Here is a 20571-nt window from a genome sequence, read left to right as displayed (position 1 = left end):
CCATTATTGTGTGTCATCATTCTTGTTGTTAGTCCATAGTCCTTTATCTGCAATTCTAAAATCCCTAAAGCTGTGAAAAGCAAAGATTTTATTTTTTTAAATTTTACTTTAAGTTCTGGGATGCATGTGCAGAACGTCCAGGTTTGTTACATAAGTGTACATGTGCCATGGTGGTTTGCTGCACCTGTCAACCCATCATGTAGGTTTTAAGCCCTGCATACATTAGATATTTGTCCCAATGCTCTCCCTCCCCTTGCCCCGCACCCCCCAACAGGCCCCGGTATGCGATGTTCCCCTCCCTGCGTCCAACTGTTCTCATTGTTCAGTTCCCACTTAAGAGTGAGAACATGTGGTATTTGGTTTTCTGTTCCTATGTTAGTTTGCTGATGAGAATGATGGTTTCCAGCTTCATCCATATCCCTGCAAAGGACATGAACTCATTATTTTTTATGGCTGCAAGATTATATTGTATTGTATTGTATTATTATTATTATTATTATTATTTTGATGGAGTCTTGCTCTGTCGCCCAGGCTGGAGTACAGTGGCATGATCTCGGCTCACTGCAATCTCTGCCTCCCGGATTCAAGCAATTTTCCTGCCTCAGCTTCTCGAGTAGCTGGGATTAAAGGCACCTGCCATCATGCCTGGCTAATTTTTGTAGAGACAGGGTTTTACAAGGTTGGCCAGGCTGGTCTTGATCCTGACCTCAGGTGATCCACCTGCCTTGGCCTCCCAAAGTGCTGGGATTACAGGCATGAGCCACCATGCCTGGCCAGAGATTTTATTTTTTATAACTAATTTTGGGGCACAATTGGACCTCCATTGACAGCATGTTTATATTATTTAATGTGAATATTTGTGTGTTTTGACATAGAATATTGATGTGTTTGATTACATCATACTGTCTCAGCTGCCAGGAAGCTGATAAAATACATGGCTTTGCTTCTCAAACTTGAATGATCAGTTTTGTTTTTGTTTTTCTACGATCTGGTACAGACAGATACTTCTGTAAAATATAATTAAAATGTCGCAGCACTATCAAACTGTTAAAAGTTTCTACTCTATTATCTTGTTGCAGATTGATACCAGCCAGCATACGGCTGGCACTGGTCTACCGGAAAAACTGAATATCACCGAGATACACACACGCACGCATGCACACACGCGTGCAGACACACCCCTTACTGCCTTTGGATAAGAGGCTGTGGATGTTGTTGTCATTACTATTATTACTTCATTCATATGTAGCTCCACACCAAGCCCCTCGTGTCTTGTTTTTTGGATAGAGAACAAAAAATTAAGGCTGATTATATTTTTCTCTTGATTTCTACCTCCCTGTTAAAATTGACCAACTTCTAGGATAGGGAGTGCTTGTTCTCTACTAACTGAATGTTTTATTTGAGGCCCTGCATTGGACACTGGAGTAGAAATTGTAGAAATAAAAGGAATTATTATAATAATGAATGCCCTTCCCTTGTCTCTTTTCTGATCTTGTTTTTGGCATGTAGTAAATGAAGTCTCCCTGCTGTAAGTTCTAGTTTCCTAAGATGCTGCTGCTGCTGGAACTTTCTGTATCACATTTTCTTTCTTTTTTTTTTTTTTTTTGAGGCGGAATTTTGTTCTTGTCGCCCAGGCTGGAATGCAGTGGAACAATCTTGGCTCACTGCAACCTCTGCCTTCTGAGTTCCAGTGATTCTCTTGCGTCAGCCTCTTGAGTAGCTGGGATTACAGGCATGTGCCACCACATCCCACTGATTTTTGTATTTTTAGTAGAGATGGGGTTTCACCATGTTGACCAGGCTGGTCTCGAACTCCCGACCTCAGGTGAACCACTGCACCCAGCCCACATTTTCATAAAAGGATCAAACTGTTTCCTACTTATAACCAGCAGTTTTTCAATTAAGTTTTTTGTGTGCATCGTAAACTGCATTAAACAAGGTCTCGTTGGGACAGAAGCTGCATGAGCAAGGGAGAGAGCACGAGGAGATTCCGTCAGAGCACACAGGGCCTGTGTGGGGTGTTGGAACTTTGACTCTGGGGGAAGCCACTGAAGGGTGTTAAGCTAAGGTGGAATATGATCTGCCTTACCTTTTAACAGGATCATTGGTGTAGTATTGACAGTAAGCTCTGGGGCACGAGGTAGAAGCAGGGAATGGACCAGGAAGTAGATACTAAGAAAGAAAATTTGGTGATGTATTAGGGAGCTCTGGCCAGACAAGGATCTTTCCCAGAAGTGAAGGGCATGAACTGCCAGTTTCAAAAGGCACACTGGTCTACCGGAAAAACTGAATATCACCGAGATACACACACACGCACGCATGCACACACACATGCAGACATACCCCTTACTGCCTTTGGATAAGAGGCTGTGGATGTTGTTGTCATTACTACTATTACTTCAGAATAATAAATTGATTTTATTATTTTTTTATAAAGAATTATAAAGAAATTTTTTATAAAGAATTATAAAGAAATTGAAAATTTCAGAAATTACATTATCATTGACCTTCTCAGTGGCAGTGCTAGAAGCTAGCATACTACTGCTTTTCAAAATGCAAGAACATTACTTTCAGTCTAGAATTCTCTAGTTAAGGAGATCATTACAGAGTGAGGGTAGAACTATTTCTGACAGGCAAAGTTTGAAATATATTTCCTGTGTACCCTCTCCAAAGACATTCCTAAAATATGGGATGGGGTTATGTCCCAGTCAGCTATTGTAAGGTGAAAATATTTTTTTTTTTTTTTTTTTTTGAGACGGAGTCACGCTCTGTCACCCAGGCTAGAGTGCAGTGGTGCGATCTTGGCTCACTGCAAGCTCCGCCTCCCGGGTTCACGCCATTCTCCTGCCTCAGCCTCCCAAGTAGCTGGGACTACAGCCACCCGCCACCATGCCCGGCTAATTTTTTGTAGTTGTAGTAGAGACAGGGTTCCACGGTGTTAGCCAGGATGGTCTTAATCTCCTGACCTCGTGATCTGCCTACCTTGGCATCCATAAGTGCTGGGATTACAGGCGTGAGCCACCACACCCGGCCATAAGGTGAAAATATTCTAAATGGAAAAAAATGCATGACTGGCCGGGGACTGTGGCTCACTGCCACTGCCCAGCATCACAAGAGAGGTACAGTTTCTACTGAGTGCCTGTGACTTTCATACCATGCCAAAGTAAAAAACTCCAATCAACCATTGTAAGGGAATGTCTGTATAGGGAAGAAAGGGTATATAAGTGCCTTAAAGGGGGAACTTTTTACACCTTTTCTGGGCCCCATCTAGGGGCTAGATTTGACTTTGACTCTGGGGGAAGCCACTGAAGACCCCATCTAGGGGCCAGGTGCTATGGCTTACAACTGTAATCTCAGCAGTTTGGGAGGCCAAGGCAAGCGGATCGCTTGAGGCTGGGAGTTTGAGACAAGGCTGGGCAATGCTGCAAGACCCCATCTCTTAAAAAAAAAAATTAGCTGGGTGTGGTAGTTGTGCCTGTAGTCCCAGCTACTCGGGAGGCTGAGGTGGGAGGATCACTTGACCTTGGGAGGTCGAGGTTGCAGTGAGCCATGATCGCTTGCATCACTGCACTCCAGCCTGGGTGACAGAGCAAGACACTGTCTCAACAAAAAAACAAAACAAAAAAAACAAAACCAACTACCCTAATAGTAAATCAGTAGGTAAAATTAAAAATTGATGCATCAAGGCCTATAATGAATACATTCCTTTTAAAATTATTTTTATTTTATTGTTAGAGCAGGGTCTTGCTCTGTTTTCCAGGCTGGAGTGCAGGGGCTTGATCATAGCTCATTGTAGCCTCTGAACTCCTGGGCTGTCCTCCCACCTCAGCCTCCCAAGTGGCTGGCATTACAGGGGCATGCCACTACATGGTACTAATTTTGTTTGCTTTTTTTTAGAGACGGGGTCTTGCTTTGTTGCCTAGGCTGGTCTCAAACTCCTGGCCTCAACCAGTCCTCCCTTCTTGGCCTCCCAAAGTGCTGGGATTACAGGTGTAAGCCGCTGCACCTGGCCCTACACATTCTTTTACATATACTGAGATAAATATTAATAAAAAGAATCAAAAGGGATTAAAGTAGATACCAGCAGGGAACTAGATGAAAATAGGGAGGTGGAATGGGGGTTGGCTATGTTTATATAAGCCTTTTAGTACTTTTTAACTTGTTAGCTGGTCAGCATGCATAAAAATACGGAAACTTCAGATCGTTGTTAAACTCCTCAACATCATGTCTCAGGAAGTATTACTACCTGACTGATTTAACACTCTTGTATTCCAAAGAAAGATTTTGTTTATTTAAGGCCTTGTTCTAGAAAGTATTTAAGATTATTCCTTTCCTTAGCTCAGACCAGCTGCTTTCCGGTGCCTTAAAGTATCTTTAGCTCCTGATGCTGGTTTTTTTTGTTGTTGTTTTTTTTCAGCGACGGAGTTCTGCTCTTGTTGCCCAGGCTGGAGTGCAATGGCATGATCTTGGCTTACTGAAACCTCCGCCTCCCGAGTTCAAGTGATTTTCCTGCTTCAGCCTCCCAAGTGGCTTGTTTTATAGGCACCTGCCATCATGCCTGGCTACTTTTTTGGTATTTTTGGTAGAGACAGGGTTTCACCATGTTGGCCAGGCTGGTCTCAAACTCCTGACCTCAGGTGGTCCACCTGCCTCGCCCTCCCAAGGTGCTGGGATTACAGGCGTGAGCCACCATGCCTGACCACTGTTTTTAAGTATTTCTTAAAACGTGTTTGTATTGTGCCTTGTATACTCCTTCCCAGTAAAGGCCCTTTGTGATTTTTTAAGTGGCCCTCTGAATGCCTAGAACAGTTTTACATGGAAATGGGAATATGGAAATCACCTTTAAAATAAAATGAGAGAAAGTGATCCTTTCTAAAACGATAGAGAACATCTGATGTTTGAAAAACAAGGGCTGCACAGAGCTAGGAAATGATGAGGTGTGGTGTGTAGACAGATGGACATACTAGATACGTAGGGACAGTGGGAAGGAGATGCGCATACATTGGGACCAGATTAAAATGGACCTTGAATGCTTGAAGCTAATTTTGGAAATATGTTTTAGGCAGTCAGGAGCCAGCATAGGTTTTTAAGTAGGATAATGACAATGTTTGACATCAAAACACGGAATTTTATATCTAGAACTGTGTACAAAATCCAAAATTTTGTACACATCAGAGCTATGTGCAAAACAAATTGTCATAGAAAACAAACATGGAAGAGTACTATCTGAAAACATTAGTATTGATTATCTCTGCGGTAGGATTTTGGGTGACTTTTTATCCTTTTTACTAGCAAAAATGTTACTTCATGGTTGTGGTACAAGGATACTTTTAATCATTATGGCCAGGCACAATGGTTCACATCTATAATCCCATTGCTGGCCAGGCGCTGTGGCTCATGCCTGTAATCCCAGCTGAGAGGCTGAGGTGAGTGGATCACTTGAGGTTAGGAATTCGAGACCAGCCTGGCCAACATGGTGAAACCCCGTCTCTACTAAAAATACAAAAATTAGCTGGGTGTGGTGGCATGTGCCTGTAATCCCAGCTACTCAGGAGGCCTAGGCAGGAGAATTGCTTGAACCTGGGAGATGGAGGTTGCAGTGAGCCAAGATGGCGCCATTGCACTCCAGCCTGGGCGACAGAGCGAGATACGACTCAAAAAAAAAAAAAAATCCCAGTGCTTTGGGAAGCCGTGGTGGGAGAATCGCTCGAGGCCAGGAGTTTCAAGACCAGCCTGGGCAACAAAGCAAGACCCCATCTCTACAGAAACAAATTAAAAATTAGCTGTGTGTCATGGCATGCCTGTAGTCCCAGTCACTCTGGAAGCTGAGACAGGAGGATCGCTTGAGCCCAGGAGTTCAAGGTTGTAATGAGCTATGATCGTACCACTACACTTTTCAACCTGGGCGACAGCCTGTCTCTAAAAATAAAAATAAATAGGGGCTGGGCATGGTGGCTCATGTCTGTAATCCCAGCACTTTGGGAGGCCGAGGCAGGAAAATCGCTTGAACGTGGGAGGTAGAGGTTGCAGTAAGCCAAGATCATGTCAGCCTGGGTGACACAGCGAGACTCTATCTCAAAAAGTTAAATAAACAATTATTGTCATGCCGATGTTTTATTGTGAAATCCACAGCATCTGTTGCCTCCTGCTTCTCGCTCTTTTGTTTACTGGAAGGTAACTTCCTCCATGACAAAATATGGGTGGCACAGAGGATAAGGGACTTTCCTGAAGCACCTGACCTTCAACGTGGCCTTGTCTTCCAATTTGTTCTAGGACTGTTAAAGATTCACTCCAGCCAAGCCAGTCCCCAGCAGGCGGTCCTGACGATTCCCAGCCAGCTCAAACCACTCAGCGTAAACACGTCTGGAGGGGTGCAGACAATCCTGATGCCTGTGAATAAAGGTGAGTGCCTTGCCCACGGGCCTCTGTGCTGTGGCCGCTTCCACGTATCCCAGCATTTACCAGGTGGTGACTGCTCTGCCCGTGTACAGCCGCCCTTCAGCTATCACGGTACTCCCTGCACCTTGAATGCTAGGGCACCAATGCCAGGACTCAAAACCCAAATGTTCATTGGCTTCTAAATAGCTGCCCTTATCTAAAGTTGAGTTGAAGGGGGAATGTTTTAAGTGTTTATAAGAATTTACATTAATTGGATTGTTGTTTTCCTTTCCTTTTTTTTTTTTGAGACAAGAGTTTTGCTCTGTCGCCAAGGGTGGAGTACAGTGGCGATATCTCGGCTCACTGCAACCTCCGCCTCTGGGTTCAAGCGATTCTCATGCCTCAGTCTCCTGAGTAGCTGGCTAATTTTTGTATTTTTTAGTAAAGACGAGGTTTCACCATGTTGCACAGTCTGGTCTTGAACTCCTGACCTCAGAAGATCCACCTGCCTTGGCCCCCCCAAAATATTGGGATTACAGGCGTGAGCCACCACGCCCAGCCTGGCTTGTTACTTTCTTAGTTTAGTGACAGGCTCCCATTTCTACAGTTGAAGATATACCTCAGTTACCCTCATATCTAATAATCGCCCACTAGTAAAAAGGGACTTTGCAATTCCTGTTGTCCTCAAGTTGGCTTTGTGCTGTTCGTCTCATGTGGGGTTATCACCTGGGAGTTAGATCACCCTCATTAAAAATAATCTCTGTATTTGTTATATCCGTCCGTCCTTTTCTCCCTTTAGTGGTTCAGTCATTTTCTACCAGCAAGCCACCTGCCATTCTGCCTGTAGCTGCCCCAACTCCAGTTGTCCCCAGCTGTGTTCCAGCAGCTGTTGCAAAAGGTACATAGGATCTCAGAGTTCTCGTCCAGAAGTTTTGTTATCTTTTTTGTTGTCGTTCACGTTCTCTTCTGATGTCCAGAAGTTTTATGCAGGACGTTACCATAATCTGAATCTTTTGAATTTTCAGCATTTGCAAATCAACCACTTGGCAAATATGTCCTAAATACTCATATGGTAGACTTAACATTGAGGGAAACACAGAGATGTATAAAGGATCATTTCTACCCTTTAATAAATTTATAATAAGGTTGAAAAGAATTGCTGTAGACAGCAAGCAATCATTGATAAACACAAGACATGTGGCCAGGGAAATGATTGCTGAAATATTGCAGCTTGGGATGTCTGATCAGGGTTGGCAGAGGGTGTGGAGAAGGGCAAGACTTTGTACTGACCATGGATTATAACCTGGACTTTAAAAGAGTAGAGGTTTTTTAGCTGTGGGGAGTCAAGGGGTATGCCAGATTAAGGGCACAGGAGAGACAAAGACTCAGCTTCCCCTTTGGAGAAGTGGCAAGTTAGAGGGACTCATTTGGGGAGTATAGTTGTGGTAAAGGGGGTTTAGGTAGGGGCCAGACTTTGGCGAGCTGGCAGTGGGAGACATTCCTGCCCACAAGAGTAGATCGGGATAGCATGGTGGATTAGAGCAACACGCTGACATTGATAACATCAATGTCCAAGCACAGGCATTCTGATTTTTGCTTTCTGCCTTGTGTCTCAGAACGCTAAGATAATGCTGAAAGTTGATAAACTAGCTGGAGAGATGATATTGGAAAGGTCACAATATTAGAACTTAGAACAAACCAGCATTGTACTTCAATGTAGCATTGTTAAATCACATGTGTGGGGAGGGGGTGAGGGATCTTACACAGCAGTATGGGTGGCCCTTTAAGAAATATCTGAGGAGCCATTTTATTGCCCCCGCCCTGTCATGAGGCTGGAGTTGTCCCCCCTGAGACCCAGGCTAACAGTTCTTCCCTTGTCTGATGACCCTGGGATGATAGGAGCCATCTCAGTCCCCTGGCTGTGTCCCCACAACAGCTGGAGTGGCAGTTTCCTTGCTGAGCTTCACTGCAGGAGCTTTGTTTGTGCCTGCACATGTCCTTCCACTGCTAACCCCTAACAGCTGCCTCTTTGTTGCTCTTGCCTTGTAGTGAAGACTGAACCAGAAACACCTGGGCCGAGCTGCCTCTCTCAGGAGGGTCAGACAGCAGTGAAAACAGAAGAAAGTTCTGAGCTGGGAAACTATGTCATTAAGTAATTCTTCCAATCTTTCCTAAAGGAATTCCGCTTTGGGTGTTTGTCATACCTGTGACAGCTGAGTATGTGCAGAGTTGTGTGTGTAGCTCTAAGCCCTTGATGGGAGGAACTGTCTGTGCCTGTGTAGTGGACAAGTGATGCACAGCTGAGGGTCATCATTTTATACAGTGATGTGACTGGAGGTGGCACTTGATTTGTAGCCTTAGAAGCCTCAGATGGGATTAGACCTCATTTCAGTTGAGGTTGCCAACGTGGGCTTTCTCTGCTGAGCCCTTGGGCACAAAATTTCTCCTGTTGCCATCACTCAGGTGTATACGTGCTTTGTGACTGGGTGTCCACATGCCTGCCTAATCTTAGCTGCCTCTTCATGGGCTATACACACTCTTTGCTTCTTCTAAAATGCTTCCTGAGGTTTCGTAATTTCTAAATCAGGAAGCCACTTCTGACCAGCTACTTTTAAGTATATCAAACTGCTGGGGACAATAGAAACTTAGCCCTTTAATATGGTAGATGGAGGCGTGAACTGTAATAACCCTAAGACGGGCATACAGAATTTTTCTCCCCTAGTAGCAGTCACATTGCAAAAAGATTATATTGCTATTTAATTTTAAGGTGTAGATTAACTGTCTGTAATATGCGCATAATCTTCCATTCCTGGAATCTTATTTAGTCTTGACATTTTCTTTTTAAGCATAGAACACCTTTCGTTTACAAAGAAGGTAATCTATGGAAGGAAAGACATGTTAATATGATGTTTTTACATTATAATTCCCTCAGAATGGAATATATCCATTAAGTATATGGCATATATATGGCTATGGAAACTGCTACATGTATTTAATTTATTGCCTTATTTTTTTTTTATCCTTCTCAGGATAGACCATTTAGAGACTATCCAGCAACTCTTAACAGCAGTAGTAAAGAAGATTCCATTAATCACTGCAAAAAGTAAGACAATTACACTGAATATAGGGGTGCATTTTTTAAAGCTGTGAATTTAAGGTATTGAGTCGACTGAAATCACTTGGGTTTGTAAATTAATATTGATAATGGCAGTTACCTTACAAGGTTTCAGCTAGAGTTACAGCTCATTTGCAAGGGTTTTAGCATTCACATGCAGTTAGTTTTTTATTCTTTTTACTGTGTTGTTCTTTAGAAGGAATGTTTTACGTTTTTCATATGTAAATCATAAATTGTTTTGTATGCAGTTAAAACTCTGTATTAGCATTTGACGTTTATGAATGAGGAAAGCGTTTAGTGTTTGGCTGCAGTGTACCAGGTCCTGTGCAGACTGGGTACGTTCACTGTCTCATATAATCCCAGCCTCCTGTATGGTAGCTGGTGTCATCTCCATTTACAGATGAGAAAACTGAGGATGAACAGGGTTGAATAACTTGCTCGAGATCACAGAGCCATGGGTGGTGAAACAGGATACAAACCTGGTTCTGTTTGACTCTTAAGACCATTCATCTTTCCTCTGAAACTCAGGATTGCACACTGTAGAAATGCACAGTTTTTAAGACCTCCCAAAGTGGTGTGCTGTGTCACTGCCCATCGTTAGCTAGATTGAGTAAATTGCTGCTTAGCCCCAGTTGTTTTGACAGAATCAATAGCCTTTGCTGAGGGGCCAGCAGCCTGCGGACACAGGAGCATGCTCATGGGCAAGACCACCATGCACACTGAGAGGGAAGCCAGGGGCAGCCTCCACGCCACTCAGATTTGTAGGGCTCTGAACACGTACGCCAGGTACAGACCACCTACTTATTTTTTCCAACTGTAATAGCAAAGCAGTAGTCTCTTTTTCTAAGGTAAAGTTTGGGGGATCATTTTGATGTATCTCAGAATAAACTTTTGGTGACAGTTTCCCAGCCTGACAGAAGAAATTCAAACAAAAAAATCTCTCTCATATATACGTGTTTGTGTGTGTGTGTGTATGTGTGTATGTGTATACATATACATGTGTATGTGTATATACATGTATATACACACATACATACACATATATGTATATATACACACACATATACACACACACACACATACATACACACACACACACAGTTTTCTCTCTCCTTAAAAATACAGAATACAAGAGCTGGAAGGTAGTTCAGATACTATCTTCCCAGCTTTCTCAATTTATAGATAAGAAAACCAAGCTGGTTGCAGTGGCTCACACCTGTAATCCCAGCAGTTTGGGAGGTTGAGGTGGGCAGATCACCTAAGGTCAGGACTTTGAGATCTGCCTGGTCAACATGGTAAAACCCCATCTCTACTAAAAATACAAAAATTAGCCAGGCATGGTGGTGCATGCCTGTAGTCCCAGCTATTCAGGAGGCCGAGGCAGGAGAATCGCTTGAAACCAGGAGGCAGAGGTTGCAGTGAGCTGAGATCGCGCCACTGCACTTCAGCGTGGGCAACAAAGTGAGACACCATCTACCATGGCCACCTTGTGAGTTAATGGCGGGTCCAGGGCTCCTAGTGGAGCGCCAGTTCCACAGACTTTAATAGCCTGTGGCAGTGATTACCTTCTCCACCAAAGAAGCCAAGTTCCCAAGAAGGTGTGTTGCTTTGAGTACACACGACAGGACGCCTTCTCTTCTGAGGAGACGCCCTCCTGGTGTTAGGCTGCATCTTGCCCAGTAAGGAACATACATGCAATAAAGAGATCTGAAGAAGTGACTGGCTTGCCTCCAGCAAATGATATGTGATTGGAATCGTAAGAGCTTTATTCAGGATTTGCTGGGTATGTGCATTCTAGGTGAAGATGCCAGCTGCTTTTCTGCGAAGTCTGTAGAGCAGTACTATGGCTGGAACATTGGAAAAAGGAGAGCTGCTGAGGTAACCTACGTCTCTGCCTGTTCATTTTGGCTGCCTGCAGAAACCTTTTCTTAGGGAACAGGGATACAGATTGCAGCATATTTTATTGAAATATTTGATGGCTGAATATTTTCCTCAGTTAAAAAAGTCTCATTTTTCAAAGACTTGTATCCAGCCGACTTTCAGGGCTGCCTTCTTTTCCATTACTGGTAGAAACATCCCTCACAGTTTCTAACTTTTTTTCTGAGTTTCAGAATTTTAAATGAACTTGCGTATCGAGTCCTTACAGTGGGAAGGTGCTGTGGTCGGTTTAGGGAAAGTTGGGATAGGAGGGGAAGTGGGAGGTCCTAGGTTGAGACCAGGTGAAAATCTTTAAAGGCCAAACCTAGGAGTTGCTGTTTTAGTTATAAGCATTAGGGAGCTGGTAGAAGTTCTACTTTTTTTAAGTGGGGAGTAACACAATCAGGTTTTTTTTCTTAAAAAAAAAAAATTCTAACAGGTTAAGTTAGGATGGTGATTTATGATTGCATGATAACGTAGTTGTGTTAAGTGGAAGGATTTGATTATGGTTCCAAAAAAAATTTTGTTTTAAGTGGCAAAGAGCAATGACAATGCGAAAAGTCTTACAAGAAATCCTGGAGAAGAATCCGAGATTTCACCACCTGACTCCCCTCAAAACCAAGCATATTGCTCACTGGTGCCGCTGTCATGGCTACACCCCACCAGACCCTGAGAGCCTGAGGAATGACGGGGACTCCATCGAGGATGTGCTGACCCAGATCGACAGCGAGCCTGGTAAGCCTTCAGAGCGCCTGGCAGCCTGGGGGCATTGGCTTAGAGAGAGGTGAGGATTTGGAAGAGGTGCTGTAGAGAACAAGAGCATTTCCTACCTCCTGCCATGTCCTCCCTGGGACTATGCAGTCCCCGTGGAGCTGTTGGTACCCAAGTATCTCAAGTGTTGTGCCCCAGCCACAAATGTTCCAGCCCTTGCCGTGCAGCAGGCTCACACTGTTCACTCCAGAGTCCCTGCTTGGCATCATTTCTTCTTTGAAGACTCCTGATCCATCTCCTTTCCTGCAGATCGAAGCAGCTTCCCCATCTTTTGTGACCTTAAGGACCCCCCTATGCCCCAGACAAGTCTGTGCTCCTTCTGTGAAGATGAGGCCTGTGTCTCATCTGTTACTTTATCTCCAAACCCAGCTTGGAGGACGCCACCCAGTGTGGGAGGCACTTGTGAAAACTAGTAATGTTGCAGGTGAAATGAATTGTTTTATGATAAAAAAGCACTACTAGGCCAGGCGCAGTGGCTCACACCTGTAATCCCAGCACTTTGGGAGGCTGGGGCAGGCGGATCACGAGGTCAGGAGTTCAAGACCATCCTGGCTAACACGGTGAAACCCCGTCTCTACTAAAAATACGAAAAATTAGCCAGGCGTGGTGGCTGCCCGCCTGTGGTCCGAGCTACTCGGGAGGCTGAGGCAGGAGAATTGCTTGAACCAGGGAGGCAGAGGTTGTAGCGAGCTGAGATTGCACCACTGTACTCCAGCCTGGGCTGCAGAGCAAGACTGTCTCAAAAAAAAAAAAAAAAAAAAAAAAAACCACTGCTGCAGGGCCATGGGATGTAGGACCAAGGGATTAAAGATACGTAGGGAGAAGAAGCATTTTGAGTTTCACCTTAAAGAATAAGAAGGGTTGGACCGGGCATAGTGGCTTATGCTTGTAATCCCAGCACTTTGAGAAGTCAAGATTGCTTAAGCCTCCAGGAGTTTGAGACCAGCCAGGGCAACATAGTAGGACCTTGTCCATACAAAAAATACAAAAATTAGCTGGGTGTGGTACCTCGCCTGTAGTCCTGGCTACTTGGGTGACTAAGATGAGAGGGATCACTTGAGCCCGGATTGCGGCTGCAGTGAGCCATGAGCACGCCACTGCACTCCAGCCTGGGCAACAGAGCCAGACCCTGTCTCAATAAAATAAAAAGATAGGTTGTTATCTGCCCCCAGCCCCATTTATGTAGAAAAACAGAAGCTCTGCCTCCCTGTCCAAGGAAACCTGGAGCATAGAGGTGGGGTTCCTTTAAGACTTAGGGCCAGGCTCAGTGGCCTCCCACTTTGGGAGGCTGAGGCAGGAGGACTGTTTGAGCCCAGGAGTTCAAGACTAGCCTGGACAACACGGTGAAAATTTGTCTCTACAAAAAATGCAAAAATTAGCTGGGCATGGCGGTGCACGCCTGTAGTCCCACCTACTCGGGACGCTGAGGCAGGGGGATTGTTTGAGCCCAAGAGGTTGAGGCTGCAGCGAGCTGTCATCATGCCACTGCTCTCCAGCTTGGGTGACAGCACAAGACTGTGTCCAAAAAAAAAGGGCAAGTCCCGTCTTTGCCATTAAGTTTCTTGAGAGCCTAATGCAGGATGGCCTCTCCTCTCATCTCCTGCAGCGCTTTACATCAGCAGCACAAGGGCTTGTCTGACTTCGCTGTCTAAGCTACTCGGAGAGCAGAGACCGTATTGATGTTTCCCGGGCTTCACTGACACTGTGTGGAAAGCACAGTCCTTCCTGTTAATCTGACTGATTACAGACAGCCCCTGACCTACAGTGGTTTGACCGTGATTTGATTTTGTGACTTTACAGTGGTCTGAAAGCTGTAGGCATCAGCACAGGCCTTGACTTCTGATGGGATTGCATCCAGATAAGGCCATCGTAAGTTGAAAATATCCCAAGTTAGGCCTGGCGCGGTGGCTCAAGCCTGTAATCCCAGCACTTTGGGAGGCCGAGACGGGCGGATCATGAGGTCAGGAGATCGAGACCATCCTGGCTAACATGGTGAAACCCCGTCTCTACTAAAAATACAAAAAACTAGCCGGGCGAGGTGGCGGGCGCCTGTAGTCCCAGCTACTCCGGAGGCTGAGGCAGGAGAATGGCGTAAACCCGGGAGGCGGAGCTTGCAGTGAGCTGAGATCCAGCCACTGCACTCCAGCCTGGGCGACAGAGCAAGACTCTGTCTCAAAATATATATATATATATATATATATATATCCCAAGTCAAAGAATGATGTTTTTCAACTTATAATGGGTTTTCCAGGATATAGCGCCATCCAGCATAACTTGAGCAGCTGGAGCGTGTTAGAGCCCAGTCAGTAAAACAAAAGACCAGAAGCTGGGTGCCCTTAAATCTTGTACCTGGTGTGGACCTCACACACTCATCCAGAAAGTGGAAGGGCGCTAGTGCCCTAGACCTGGCCTTAAGGTCCTCACACTCCTGATTAGGCTTTGTATAAATTACCTTATTAGAAACTGGACCCATAATATACATTGAAGTGTTAACAGTCCTGCTCTCTGAGCAGTGAGAATAGGGGTGATTCTTTTTATTTTCTTCACTCTGCATTTCTAAATTTTCCAAATTTGAGATGTAGAAAATCAGGTTAGTCCTTAATACTCAGAGGGAGGGGAGTGGCCTGGTTTTTGGTGGTAAAAGTGAGAATTCCGTACTCTTTTGTCTTAGATGGCAGTTGCTTTACATAGATCACACACAAGATGCCTGTCTTTGTGCCTTTCTCCCTCATGAATTACTAGCTGTCATTATTATAGATCCATAGAATATTAGAGCTGGAAAGAAGGTCAGCTCCGCTGATGCTTTTCCCCCTTCCTCAGACCATGGGTCTCTTGGAGATGGTAAGTCCTCTTCCGTTGGCCCCACAGCTGTCTTAACGCTGCTCGCTTTCATTTAGAGTGCCCATCATCGTTCTCCTCTGCGGACAACCTCTGCCGCAAACTGGAGGACCTGCAGCAGTTCCAGAAAAGGGAACCCGAGAATGAGGAGGAGGTGGACATCCTCAGCCTCTCTGAGCCAGTAAAGATAAACATCAAGAAGGAGCAGGAAGACAAACAAGAGGAAGTCAAGTTCTACCTGCCACCAACCCCAGGGTCTGAATTTATTGGGGATGTCACACAGAAGGTAGGGGTTGTGGTGTTAATAGTTCATGCAGCAGAACAGACTCAGAGCTGGACATTCAGACATTCAGCCTCACAGACCCAGACCCAGATGTTCAGCCTCACAGACCCAGACTCAGACCCAGACTCTTCTAGTGGTGTAAATGCTTGACTTCCTTCTGCCTGGTTGACCCAGGTGTGCTCTCTGGGCTCCCATCTTCCTGCATCAGAGCCCTTGGGCAGAAACGCTAATTACACGTGAAAAGGTTGCTTGTTGAACACAGACTTGAAGCAAAGCTGGCTAGATAGAAACGGTTGATTACTCTTCATCTCATTTTTTCTCATCTGCCTCAGTAGAAGCACCTTTCCCTCATGAGGCTTGTCGTATTTCTGAGTTGCGCGTCAGTGCGAAATCCCCCCCGATGTGTTGATAGGTCCTGAGTGCCCCGCCTGTGGTGCAGATGGCATGCACCTACCTTATTATACCGGAGAGAGGTACTTATCCACCCTGCTAGAGCCTAGCAGCTCTTCAGCATCTGTCAGTTGCTCAGGGCCCGAGGTGAAAGACAGTGTGCTTTCATTGGCTGCCATGAAAAATGGGCAAGATGCAGTTTCCAAGTGCAAACAGGACACTGGAGTCTTGATTCCAGAACTTCCAGAGTGGTGTTCGCTTATCAGAGCTCATGGCAGATCCCAACCAGGTTCTTCCACGAAGGAGATTTGAGAGTTAAAGTAGGATTATAGTCACATTTTAGAAATCAGCCAGAAATGTGGAAAAACAAGATAACATTCGTCTAGATGTCATATTCCGTGTTCCTTTCCAGTGAATTTTGCCCAGCATGTTTGCAGAGTCCTTCTTCCAACCAGGCATCTCTTTGGGTGTCAAAGAGTTATGCTTGGTTGGCGAGAGGCTGTTTTTAAAGCAGCGATACGAACAAACGGCTTTCTTCTGCTTTTCCAGATTGGGATCACCCTGCAGCCCGTGGCGCTCCACAGGAACGTGTATGCGTCCGTGGTGGAGGACATGATCCTGAAGGTGGGTGCTTCCAGGGGCCGCCAGCCAGGAAGGGTGGTTGCATCCCAGGCGGTTTGGAGTAAGGGGCAAGGACAGAAAAGGAACAAAGATAACATGCTTTAAAATTTCTCATCTTATTTGAGCTTAGGTTCTCTCTTTTTGTTTTTTTTCTTCTGATTTTTTTTTTTTTTTTTTTTTTGAGACGGAGTCTTGCTCTGTCACCCAGGCTGGAGTGCAGTGGCCGATCTCAGCTCACTGCAAGCTCCGCCCCCCGGGTTTACGCCATTCTCCTGCCTCAGCCTCCCAAGTAGCTGGGACTACAGGCACCCGCCACCTCGCCCGGCTAGTTTTTTGTATTTTTTAGTAGAGACGGGGTTTCACCGTATTAGCCAGGATGGTCTCGATCTCCTAACCTTGTGATCCGCCCGTCTCGGCCTCCCAAAGTGCTGGGATTACAGGCTTGAGCCACTGCGCCCGGCCTTTTCTTCTGATTTTTAAGTGGACTAAGTTATGTTTCCCCTGAGTACTCATGTCGCTCTGAAGATATTTTTCCACGTGGTTTCAGGTGCCTCCTAAGACATTCTGGAGGAGGGTGGTCAGTGCGCTCGTTGCTTTAGGAGGTGGCAGAGACAAAGCTTACGATTTTCTGTACATGTCACAACGGCAAACAGCCCAACTGTCCTGACCCTGGCAGGGGTGTGAAAATGCCGCAGCCTCCTTCCCCAGCCTGATCCTAGGTCAGCAGTTCCTTTCCTCGTGGATCCTCCCCAAGAATAGGGGTACCTCAGTAACAACTGCTTTCCTTAAATACAATGTCTAGAGCTGGGTGCGGTGGCTCACGCCTGTAATCTCAGCACTTTGGGAGGCCGAGGCGGGTGGATCACTTGAAATCAGGAGTTTGAGACCAACCTGGCCAACATGGTGAAACCCCATCTCTACTAAAAATAAAACATTAGCCGGACTTGGTGGTGCTCGCCTAGTAATCCAAGCTACTTGGGAGGCTGAGGCAGGAGAATCGCTTGAACCCAGGAGGCGGAGGTTACAGTGAGCCGAGATCGTGCCACTGCACTGCAGCCTGAGGAACAGAGTGAGACTCCATCTCTCAGTCAATCAATCAGTCAATAGAATAATGTCTGATTAATGAAAATCACTCCAATTCATAATTTCCCAGAAACATGGCCTTTATCAACTATCGTCTATTATTGAGACTTTTAATTTTTTCTTAAGGACTTTTCAATCCCTAGGTGCAGTTGTTTCAGACATTTGGGGTAAGGGATGGGGTTAGATGCGTCCCTTCTTGCCAGCAAGCAGATGGCCATTTGAAGAATAACAGCGCCTTCCATTGTAGGCTACAGAACAGCTGGTGAATGATATCCTGAGACAGGCTTTGGCAGTTGGATACCAGACAGCTTCTCACAACAGGTATTACTATCTCTGCAGTCCGTGGTGTGAGGCTTATACCTCTTTCCTAACAGTTGAATTACCCATGAAGGTATTTTATACTTACATCAATCCAGTAGGAGGTGGAGTGAGTGCTTAGGACACTCTTAGAGCCAGGTGAACTCAAGGGTCTGCTCTGTCATTTTTAGAGAACCTTGGTTGTGAAAGCTCACTCAGCTTTGCTCAGAGGTTTATATCCTCCTCCTCATTACTTCACAGACACCTAGGACCCTGTTTTATTACAGGGTTGAATAAATATTAGCTTTGCAATTAAAGATAAGTGTCCATTACATGTCAGACATGAGGGCCAAGCATTGCATATATTACTTGTTTTTCATTGCAGAACTATTATTCCCTTTTTAAAAATCAGGAAACCGGGCTTTGAAAGGTAATCTTACCCAGCTTTCCCAGAAAATACAGTGGAGACCTGGACTTCCGACTCAGGTCTCACTGGCTCTGAGGCTCCCGGGCTTGCCACTGCTCTTTGCTGACTCTCATTGTCTTTGATTGAGACACTGAGTTTCAGTCTTTTCCTAGGCCCTGAAAGAATGGTAGATAGGCCACATCTGCTTTTCTTGCAGAGGAAACGAATATTATTTTATTGCATTATGCTAAAGGCTGTCACAAATTTATAAAATTGTAGCAAAGTGCCTGAGGACATGAAGGGCCTAAATCAGAGGAATATTAGATGAAGCTTCACAGGAATATATCAGACAACATAGACGTCTTTAGAGAAAAGGAGGTGAACCAAGAGTTCCGGTCCTGCTGCCCGCTGTCCTGCTTGGACCCACAAGTGAGCCAGGGGCCTCCTGTGGCTCCTGCTCACCTCTGTGCTCCCTGTTCTGGAGGGGTAGAGTGACTTGGGTGCTTTTGATGGAACAATTAACATCACGCCTGGCCTGGCGTGACTCCATCTCCCATCTTTCCCGGAGATGGGAAATACAGTCCCAGAGTTTTGTGGTGCTTTGACTCAGCTTTTGGTCTGCTGAGACTCACTCACAAATGTGTCATTCCATTCTGCCATCCACTTTGTTTTCTTTCTCTTTTCTCAGTTCTCAGAATCTTTTTTCCTAATCATTCAACCAACTTGTTGACATCCTTCTCATGCCTATGACTAGGAAGGCAGCCCCCACCCCAGAGTGGCCCTAAGCTATGTCTGTGGCTCAGGAGCCCTCTCCAGGGGGCCTCTGCCTGGGATAGTCCCTGTGGTGAGTTAAGTGAATGAATGATGAGATACGTGTGAGAGAATTTCACCTGGTAACACCCTTTGTTTTTTGGACCAGGATTCCCAAAGAAATTACAGTGAGTAATATTCACCAGGCCATTTGCAACATTCCTTTTCTGGATTTCCTCACAAACAAACACATGGGAATATTGAATGAGGACCAGTGAGCGGAGTGAGGTGCCCTGGAGAAGCAGGCTTTGAAGGCGCAGCGAAGCTGTAACTGAGGACCCTGCTGCTCGGGAAGGAGGTGGTTTCCAGTGCGCCTCGGGATGTCATGGCTACCCAAGCATTGCTGCTCCTGTTCCCGCGTGCCACCAGCATGCTCCACTCCAGATGAAATCCTCTTGGACAGGAGTTTGTTTCCTGAGTGTGGAGTGAGGCTGTCAGTGGATACGTGCTTTGTCGGCCAACGTTTCTGCAGTCTCTGTAAAGGCCCCATGAGACTTGGGCCAGGCCATGTGCCTCAGGCCCTTCTCCCTGAGTGTGCTCAAGGGGGCTCCTTGGGCCCGCCTCCCCAGGAGATAGAAAATGAGTGGCAGGCTAGAGATTTGAACCATTTTGTGGGCTGGAGTTACCAGTAGCTCTAGCAGTTATCCTGAAGAAAGATTGGGCTTCAGCAAGTGGTTCTCTCCCCTGCCTGGCCTTGGTGTGGAGGGGCTGTACTCTGAGCCCAAGTGAGTCAGCTATAGGAAGAGGCCATACCTAGAGCAAAGAACCAGGAAGGCCTGAGAGACGGCAGACTGAGCAGAATTCCTGTTTTGAGCACAGGAGCATTACTAGAACCATTGTCAAAGCAGTGGCAAGAGACGGAGAGGTCCCAACGGGAGTCGGGAAGAGGTTTGATTATAACCAAGAAAACTCTCACTATGCTAGGAATAGACAGCGTGCACCAGTCCCGGACACTTGGCAGAAGCGTAGCAGTGTTACATATGTGTGCGAAGCAGATCGCAGGCTCCATGCCATCTGCATGGTCTGCAGGAACTTCTGCAGCTGACCCCATGCTGAGTGGCCAGCGGGGAACAGCCCCCAGCAGGCTCTTCTGGGCTGGTCTGTCCTATCCGTGGATTGTGTATCCTCTTCTCTGTTAAGGAGTTTTTCCCAGAAGAAAAGTATTTAAAAGAAGTACCAGTGAGTGCCTTAAAGTTGGAGAAGTAACTGCCTATGCCCAGAAACAGGGATGCCAGTGCCCGGAAGCAGTGAGATGAGGCTGTGTCCACAAGCAGAGGACCCCTCGATGGGAGGGGGCAGCAGGCAGGAGAAGGAAGGCAAGCAGTGGCGCTGTCAGGTGCCCGGGTCCACTGGAGGCGTCCCATCTCAGACTTCCTAACACGGCCTATGTGGAAGGCAGAACAGAGAACGCATGCTCAGTCAGAAATCTGTTTCCTGTTCTCCTCAAGAAGAATCGGCAACCATTTGTCAGCCAATGTTTCTGCAGTCTTTTTAAGGGCCCCATGAGAGCCGGGCCAGGCTGTGTGCCTCAGGCCCTTCTCCCTGAGTGTGCTCAGAGTGAGTGAGTCAGAATTACCCAAGCAACGTAATTCCTGTTTTCATGGGTCCTGTAGATGTTTGAGTCAGGAAGATAAGGCAGGGAGTGACTGAATAAACTCTGCC

General features: G+C 45.9%; 1 protein-coding gene across 7 annotated transcripts in view; it reads left to right on the top strand.

The window, feature by feature from the left end:
* Positions 1 to 20061, top strand: part of YEATS2 (YEATS domain containing 2) — a 109892-nt gene extending 89831 nt beyond the window's left edge. For 6 of the 7 annotated variants that reach the window (XM_030931462.1, XM_030931465.1, XM_030931448.1 and 3 more), the window contains 10 exons: positions 6274 to 6402; positions 7178 to 7276; positions 8428 to 8530; positions 9408 to 9481; positions 11292 to 11371; positions 11944 to 12145; positions 15079 to 15305; positions 16242 to 16316; positions 17644 to 17717; positions 19019 to 20061. In XM_030931462.1, the coding sequence (XP_030787322.1) occupies positions 6274 to 6402; positions 7178 to 7276; positions 8428 to 8530; positions 9408 to 9481; positions 11292 to 11371; positions 11944 to 12145; positions 15079 to 15305; positions 16242 to 16316; positions 17644 to 17717; positions 19019 to 19127 (1172 nt within the window). In that variant the 3' untranslated portion in view covers positions 19128 to 20061. Of the gene's footprint in view, positions 1 to 1079; positions 1466 to 6273; positions 6403 to 7177; positions 7277 to 8427; positions 8531 to 9407; positions 9482 to 11291; positions 11372 to 11943; positions 12146 to 15078; positions 15306 to 16241; positions 16317 to 17643; positions 17718 to 19018 lie in introns of those variants that run through there. The other variant, XM_030931471.1, reaches the window with a different exon arrangement.
* The last annotated feature ends 510 nt before the right edge of the window (positions 20062 to 20571 follow it).

Source organism: Rhinopithecus roxellana, chromosome 1, assembly GCF_007565055.1.
Source record: "Rhinopithecus roxellana isolate Shanxi Qingling chromosome 1, ASM756505v1, whole genome shotgun sequence".
Classification (NCBI taxonomy): domain Eukaryota; kingdom Metazoa; phylum Chordata; class Mammalia; order Primates; family Cercopithecidae; genus Rhinopithecus; species Rhinopithecus roxellana.
This window is presented reverse-complemented; position numbering and strand designations above follow the sequence as displayed.